This window comes from Mytilus galloprovincialis, chromosome 2 (assembly GCF_965363235.1).
Source record: "Mytilus galloprovincialis chromosome 2, xbMytGall1.hap1.1, whole genome shotgun sequence".
Taxonomy (NCBI): domain Eukaryota; kingdom Metazoa; phylum Mollusca; class Bivalvia; order Mytilida; family Mytilidae; genus Mytilus; species Mytilus galloprovincialis.
Window position 1 is genome coordinate 82,988,891 of NC_134839.1, and position 9,256 is coordinate 82,998,146.

At 31.0% G+C, this 9,256-nt stretch overlaps 1 protein-coding gene across 3 annotated transcripts in view; it reads right to left on the minus strand.

Moving 5' to 3' along the window:
- Window positions 1–9,256, minus strand: part of LOC143064612 (protein lifeguard 1-like) — a 28,287-nt gene that overhangs the window by 18,756 nt on the left and 275 nt on the right. The window contains exons 1-2 of one of the 3 annotated variants that reach the window (XM_076237546.1): window positions 9,116–9,252; window positions 5,495–5,605 (exon numbers count right to left, since the gene is read on the minus strand). In XM_076237546.1, the coding sequence (XP_076093661.1) occupies window positions 5,495–5,573 (79 nt within the window). In that variant the 5' untranslated portion in view covers window positions 5,574–5,605; window positions 9,116–9,252. Of the gene's footprint in view, window positions 1–5,494; window positions 5,606–9,115; window positions 9,253–9,256 lie in introns of those variants that run through there. The other 2 variants (XM_076237547.1, XM_076237548.1) reach the window with 2 other exon arrangements.

The window sequence follows — 9,256 nt, forward strand, 5'->3', positions numbered from 1 at the left end:
TGGCCCTTCGGGCCATGTGAGCTAAAAATTGATAACACTTTCTGTTGTGAAAAAAAACTTCCAGTTTACGTTTCTAAATATAGACAAATCAATTATAACTGACCTTGAAATGTCGTTTGCGCAAATAATTTTGCGGAACGAAACTTGTGTTTAAAACCAATTACACAATAAGTTTGTTTCCCTTATTTGTCATCAGTCCGTAAGATGCATCATCTCATAGAAATAGACTTGTCGAAATTTGGACAGGGTGAAGGGATCAAGTTAAAGAACTGAATATTAACAAATCATTAGGAATTTTCTTGTTTCATAGATAATAAAAAAAATATCGTCCATTTGGATAAAAAAACGGGAATGCGAGACAACAGATTAACCCGATAATATCGTTTTTTCCAGTGGAAGATTCTATTAGGTTTGTTGAAACTTATTTTCGTACGATGTTTTTACATTTTTTCTTTGTCAGTTTTTGTGCTTGAAGATCATTATTTACCAAGTTTTTTGGAATTGATTAAGAGCTACGCGAATCTATCTTTCTTGTTTCTGAAATGACGATTTAATTTCGTCTTTGTCCGTGCACCCCCTTTTTTTAACTGTAAATTACTAGACAATGTCATGCGTAGTTTATAACAGCTGAGCAATAATATTTCATCGAACTAAAATTTAAGAAATGATGATAAAATAGCATAACAAACATATTGTTAGAAAGGTGAAATATATATTGATTTTGCATATTTTTCTGTCTTCAAAGATGATTTTTTTTTCTTTTTTTTTTCCCGATCGACCGACTGGACTTTTTCATGGCGAAAATCCGTAAACCAACAAATTAAAAAACTGTGGCCCTAATTTGGAACCCCTCACTTCCCTTAATTTTGTTGGGTGAAACATATCAACCAAACATTTGAATAAAAAGTACTTGTTTGTCTTTCTTAAATCGTGTCGGTCGTATTGTAAATTTCATTGAATAGCCCAGCGTATATCTGGTTTACAAAAAGAAATCTGTGAGGTTATTCTAACTTCTAACATACAACAAACGAGAATTTTCCATGCTTATTTTTTACTGACAAGTCCCACGTGTAATATCATGAATATAGCAGTACATAGCTTTGGATCCATACTATCATTTTATGATGGACAATTAATAGGGAGAATACAGCATCAAAAATGTCCAACCCTTACACTTTACAGCAACTAAAAAATATACATGCTCAAATTAGGAACCGTTTAAAATGTGCGTTTTATACTTATTTTATGTTTTTTAGCCCCAAAAAGGTCCCAAAAAAAATTTGCCCCCCCCCCTTCTAAAATCCTGGATCCGCCCCTGAGGAGTATACCATACACCTTTCTTATGAAACCTGTAATATAGTAAACATAATCTGTTAGGAGTTTACCATTCACCTTTCATATAAAACCTGTAATATAGTAAACATAATCTTTGTTAGGAGTATACCATACACCTTTCGTATAAAACCTGTAATATAGTAAACATAATCTGTGTTAGGAGTTTATCATTCACCTTTCGTATAAAACCTGTAATATAGTAAACATAATCTGTGTTAGGAGTATACCATACACCTTTCGTATAAAACCTGTAATATAGTAAACATAATCTGTGTTAGGAGTTTACCATTCACCTTTCGTATAAAACCTGTAATATAGTAAACATAATCTGTGTAAGGAGTATACCATACACCTTTCGTATAAAACCTGTATTATAGTAAACATAATCTGTGTTAGGACTTTACCATTCACCTTTCCTATAAAACCTGTAATATAGTAAACATAATCTGTGTTAGGAGTATACCATACACCTTTCGTATAAAACCTGTAATATAGTAAACATAATCTGTTTTAGGAGTATACCATACACCTTTCGTATAAAACCTGTAATATAGTAAACATAATCTGTGTTAGGAGTATACCATACACCTTTCGTATAAAACCTGTAATATAGTAAACATAATCTGTGTTAGGAGTTTACCATTCACCTTTCGTATAAAACCTGTAATATAGTAAACATAATCTGTGTAAGGAGTATACCATACACCTTTCGTATAAAACCTGTATTATAGTAAACATAATCTGTGTTAGGACTTTACCATTCACCTTTCCTATAAAACCTGTATTATAGTAAACATAATCTGTGTTAGGAGTTTACCATTCACCTTTCGTATAAAACCTGTAATATAGTAAACATAATCTGTTTTAGGAGTATACCATACACCTTTCGTATAAAACCTGTAATATAGTAAACATAATCTGTGTTAGGAGTATACCATACACCTTTCGTATAAAACCTGTAATATAGTAAACATAATCTGTGTTAGTTTACCATTCACCTTTCGTATAAAACCTGTAATAAAGTAAACATAATCTGTGTAAGGAGTATACCATACACCTTTCGTATAAAACCTGTATTATAGTAAACATAAACATAATCTGTGTTAGGACTTTACCATACACCTTTCGTATAAAACCTGTAATAAAGTAAACATAATCTGTGTTAGGAGTATACCATACACCTTTCGTATAAAACCTGTAATATAGTAAACATAATCTGTGTTAGGACTTTACCATTCACCTTTCGTATAAAACCTGTAATATAGTAAACATAATCTGTGTTAGGACTTTACCATTCACCTTTCGTATAAAACCTGTAATATAGTAAACATAATCTGTGTTAGGAGTATACCATACACCTTTCGTATAAAACCTGTAATATAGTAAACATAATCTGTGTTAGGACTTTACCATTCACCTTTCGTATAAAACCTGTAATATAGTAAACATAATCTGTGTTAGGACCATACACCTTTCGTATAAAACCTGTAATATAGTAAACATAATCTGTGTTAGTATACCATACACCTTTCGTATAAAACCTGTAATATAGTAAACATAATCTGTGTTAGGAGTATACCATACACCTTTCGTATAAAACCTGTAATATAGTAAACATAATCTGTGTTAGGAGTATACCATACACCTTTCGTATAAAACCTGTATTATAGTAAACATAAACATAATCTGTGTTAGGACTTTACCATACACCTTTCGTATAAAACCTGTATTATAGTAAACATAATCTGTGTTAGGACTTTACCATTCTCCTTTCCTATAAAACCTGTAATATAGTAAACATAATCTGTGTTAGGAGTATACCATACACCTTTCGTATAAAACCTGTAATATAGTAAACATAAACATAATCTGTGTGAGGAGTATACCATACACCTTTCGTATAAAACCTGTATTATAGTAAACATAATCTGTGTTAGGAGTATACCATACACCTTTCGTATAAAACCTGTAATATAGTAAACATAATCTGTGTTAGGAGTATACCATACACCTTTCGTATAAAACCTGTATTATAGTAAACATAATCTGTGTTAGGAGTTTACCATTCACCTTTCGTATAAAACCTGTAATATAGTAAACATAATCTGTGTTAGTATACCATACACCTTTCGTATAAAACCTGTAATATAGTAAACATAATCTGTGTTAGGAGTATACCATACACCTTTCGTATAAAACCTGTAATATAGTAAACATAATCTGTGTTAGGAGTATACCATACACCTTTCGTATAAAACCTGTATTATAGTAAACATAAACATAATCTGTGTTAGGACTTTACCATACACCTTTCGTATAAAACCTGTATTATAGTAAACATAATCTGTGTTAGGACTTTACCATTCACCTTTCCTATAAAACCTGTAATATAGTAAACATAATCTGTGTTAGGAGTATACCATACACCTTTCGTATAAAACCTGTATTATAGTAAACATAATCTGTGTTAGGAGTTTACCATTCACCTTTCGTATAAAACCTGTAATATAGTAAACATAATCTGTGTTAGGAGTATACCATACACCTTTCGTATAAAACCTGTAATATAGTAAACATAATCTGTGTTAGGAGTATACCATACACCTTTCGTATAAAACCTGTAATATAGTAAACATAATCTGTGTTAGGAGTATACCATACACCTTTCGTATAAAACCTGTAATATAGTAAACATAAACATAATCTGTGTTAGGAGTATACCATACACCTTTCGTATAAAACCTGTATTATAGTAAACATAAACATAATCTGTGTTAGGACTTTACCATACACCTTTCGTATAAAACCTGTAATAAAGTAAACATAATCTGTGTTAGGAGTATACCATACACCTTTCGTATAAAACCTGTAATATAGTAAACATAATCTGTGTTAGGACTTTACCATTCACCTTTCGTATAAAACCTGTAATATAGTAAACATAATCTGTGTTAGGAGTATACCATACACCTTTCGTATAAAACCTGTAATAAAGTAACCATAATATGTGTTAGGACTTTACCATACACCTTTCGTATAAAACCTGTAATATAGTAAACATAATCTGTGTTAGGAGTATACCATACACCTTTCGTATAAAACCTGTAATATAGTAAACATAATCTGTGTTAGGACTTTACCATTCACCTTTCGTATAAAACCTGCAATATAGTAAACATAATATGTGTTAGGACTTTACCATACACCTTTCGTATAAAACCTGTAATAAAGTAAACATAATCTGTGTTAGGAGTATACCATACACCTTTCGTATAAAACCTGTAATATAGTAACCATAATATGTGTTAGGACTTTACCATACACCTTTCGTATAAAACCTGTAATATAGTAAACATAATCTGTGTTAGGACTTTACCATACACCTTTCGTATAAAACCTGTAATATAGTAAACATAATCTGTGTAAGGAGTATACCATACACCTTTCGTATAAAACCTGCAATATAGTAACCATAATATGTGTTAGGACTTTACCATACACCTTTCGTATAAAACCTGTAATAAAGTAAACATAATCTGTGTTAGGAGTATACCATACACCTTTCGTATAAAACCTGTAATATATAAATAAATTTAACAATCACATTATTCATCAGTAATAATTCTCATAAAACTATTATTGTCAATTCATATGCAGCTGAACTAGGTCTGATACCTCTACAAACCTGACAGTCCAAACTTGACTCTTTTTATTATGTTATAGAACAATTTGCATTGTTTTATCTGCAAAATTATACCAAGAAAACATTATTGTGAGATTCAATATCATAAACACATCTCAAATTTGTTATAGAATTTTTGAGATTTGGAAGGGAGAAATTCTTTCATGAACACTTTAACACAGAGTAAAACATTTCTTTCTTACAGCACCCTATTAATAACCATATGAATGATAACTACAAGTACATGGAATACTTAATCGATAGTTTTATACAATTGACAAGTTTACAATTTTGTTTGTTATGAAGTGATGTATTGCTAGTCATTTTTATTGTTTACTTAGTAGCATAGTCATAATCATGATAATACATGCACAGAAGGAGGAGATACATATATCTGGTCCCTGAACTTCAAATGCAAATTCAATTCCTTAATTCCATAACATTTCTCATCAACATTTAAATATAGACAGTATATACCCTTTCTGATAGCCTCTTCTCCAAATGATCCTTCCTGAAATGTGTCAGCAGCAAATCCTGTCTCTGCATCATGATACATCTTTCAGTTTGTATCTGCCAATCCTTGTAGATCTGAAATACAATAAATACAATAATAACAACTAACTGCTATTTGAAATACATGTAAATATGAAAATTAGATGTGGTGTGAATGCCAATGAGACAACTATCCACCAGTTAATTATGGACAAGCATGATAACAACTATTTCAGACCATACTGCCTTCAACTATGAGCAAAATCCATTACATGGAGTGAGATATCAAGGCTCTGCCACAAGCATGACAAGACAGGATGTGAAACAATTTAAGAGAAAACCAAGGGCCTCATTTATGACAAAAATAAACTAGAAATAAATATGGCTGATAGCAAACAACAACAACCACAAATGCATAGAATCTTTGCAATAACAATACCTGATAGCACCTGTTAATCACATTAATCATAAAATCTAAGCAAATAACCTAGACAGAACTGGGATACACCTGGATGTAACTTAGAGTGAGAAAAGGAATCTGGGCTAATTTAAGGACCCACATTTAAAAAAGATCTTCAGAACTCAAGATTTATAAGCTTGAAATGTCAACATATCAACAACACCTTCAACCCACAGAACTTTTTTCAACTATATACCTTTATATAACACAAGTTACTGAACTCGTGTTTTAAAAAAATGTCAGGCGGTGGCGAAATTCCATTATATGCTGATTTTTTGGCTGTCAACCCAACTAAAACTTGTTATGTCGTAAATCTAAATTGATTTATATTCTCACAATGGTGTAAAACATGCCTACTTTTGTTGTCAGGATCATCCATAGCAATCCTACCCAAGTATGTCAATCGTTATTATTTCCCCTACCGACGATGAATTGGTAATAAACGCGTCACAACTCTTTATATATCTTGGTACCGATTGGTCAATTCAATGGGAAAGTCTAAATGATTCTCGGAGTTATCTGATCTTGTTTCATTTCATACGTAAAGTCAAGAGAGTCTGAATGACCTTCACATCATGAGAAAATTTGTAACTTGTTAGACATTCCACAAATAAGATTTTTTTTCACGGTATCTTATACAATTTTACTAAATGAATGATAAGTTCTATTCATACAAAAACTAACAGTTTTTTCTGAAACAATTTTTATAATTAATCATTTACTGCGAGACGTTTATTGCCAATTTTGTGTCGGTAGACAAATTAATTAAGATTAACATAATTCATGTACTTGGGTAGGGCTACTACGGATGATTCCGACAACAAAAGTAAGTGTGTTATACACCATTTTGAAGATAAAGCAATTTAGATTTACAACATGACAAGTTAAGTTGGGTTGACAGCTGAGAAATCGGCATACAATTGAATTTCGTCCCCGCCTGACATTTTTTCTAAATCGTGAGTTACTTAGTACCTTATGTTAAGAACTTATATAAAGGTACATATACATGATATAGGGGAAAACATTTCGTCAGAGATTTTACATGACACATTTAAAAATGTATACATGACCACTTTCAGTTTCACATAAAGTCATTTATCGTCGGGTCATATGTTTTCGTATGTTATATATTTTTGTATCATCCATATTTCATTGGTTTCGATTTTAACACGCGTATATTATGGTGTTTTTTAAGTTTCTGTATTTGGAACAACAACACCACTACAACTTGACATCTTTAAAACATATTCAGTCGTTTTAAAAGACGCTAGAACAAATTTGATAAAAACTGACCAGATTGGCCATTTTTATTTAATGCCAAAATTATGCCTCACTAGAATAGTTGTTGAGCTATATTCTTAGGGGTTATATGAAGTATAGCTATATCGTCTGCCTGAACGACATCGGATCTTAAAGACATGTGACTGTCATGTGGTTTTTTGGTGATTTTTATTACAAACAGGCACGTTAAATTCATCATGGTTCTTATATAAAATGGGTGTCCAAAATCCATTTATTTAATATTTTATTGACAATTCTTTTTATAAATCCTTGATACACGAAGATGAAAACAGTCTTATTTTTTTACATTTAAACCCTAAATTTTAAAAACTGCATTTTGTTTTCAAAAAAAATAATGTCCTTTGTAGAAACTAGGTGTCAATCGGAAATAAATAAAAATGTAACAATTTCAGCACATGAAACACCAACCTAAAACTATTTACTATTTATTTCTAGCACTGAAAAGTATTGAATAACCTTTATTATGATTCAAACGATCACCAGAACCACGACTTTAGAAAATTCTAATTTCCGGATTATATAGTCATTTCCTGTACGTGAACTGATCCGATTTTTAATTCATACGAAAACATATGACACCGTTTTTTTTACATACGAATGTCGCAAATTAATCGGAAACGGTTAAAAATCATAAAAAGCCTTGACAAAAACTAGATACCTAAAATCATTCGATAGGACATGGTTTTAAAATTTGAGTAAACACATGAATAAAAACTCAACAGTGAAAACCGTAAGCAGTGAATTTTGTTATTAGTACCGTATCGTCTCGTATTGTTTTTTCGACCGTCTGACGTTTTCGACCTAATTCTACTTTCACTTCCCGTATGCTGCGCATGCCCGCATGACGTCATATTCGGCTGCTATACTTAGTAACAATAGCAAATGATACCACGTGTGGTGAAGATTTTTCAAATAAAATTTATTATATTAAGTATTTACGTGTTTTTATTTGATATCACATTTTTGTACCCTTTTCACTAATGCTAGTTTTACCTTCCAAAAGAATCGGTCTAAAATAAACGAATTTTCTAAACTTATGGCAGAGGTCTTTTTGCATGCAAAGTTAACTTCAAGGTCATTAAGTCACATGACTGTCAGGTGGTTAGTTGTAATACTTAAAGTTAATTTGAATACGGAAATACGCATGCTCCTTACAGCTTTTTACTGAAAAAATAAAATATCAGTTAAATTTTATTTACAGAAAAAAACAGTGTCAGTGGAAATTACAGACAATACTCACCAACCTCACTTCACAATGGATTAACCAAAGTATTTAACAAAAACATGAATGTATACAAGACCATACAAGGCTTCAAAGTGCCTTATTCTGAAATGTGTAGAACTTGTCCAAAAAAGACATCAAAATAATATTTTATATCTTATAGTTGTATATTTAACCATTTAATTCTTTAAGTCATAAGTTTGATCGCCTCTAACACTTTGATATAAACTTAAGTATCAAATTTATAACCAATTCCGGATTTGTACGGCATGTCGTTTCTGACTTTTGACCCGTTTTTTAGATAGGTCGAAAACACAAGACGCTTGTTTTTGCAACAAAGGTGCCATCGATCTAATGAACTCAAATGAAAAAATAAATTAAAGATCGAAATATATTTCCGATACAATTATTATATGCACAAGTATACTAGCGACTCTCAAAATATTAGGTATGTCTATGTTCAAACATATAACAGGGAAATTCGGAAAAATATGTTAGTAGGTCGAAAATACAACGAGGATACGAAAACACATCACGATGATGATAATATTAATAATAATATGTGTTGTGTTTTCATAAGTTTATAACAAAATTACGATCTTTTCTCACTCTGCTACCTTACCACGTGTTCTATTCTATTAATGTCTTTTTATGACAAGCAAACTAATTACCAAAATCTTCAAAATAACTATTTTTAGAAGTTTCAGTTTTCGTTTCGTTTCGTTTCAGAAATAAAATATATTGATGATGAGTAAGTTTCGTA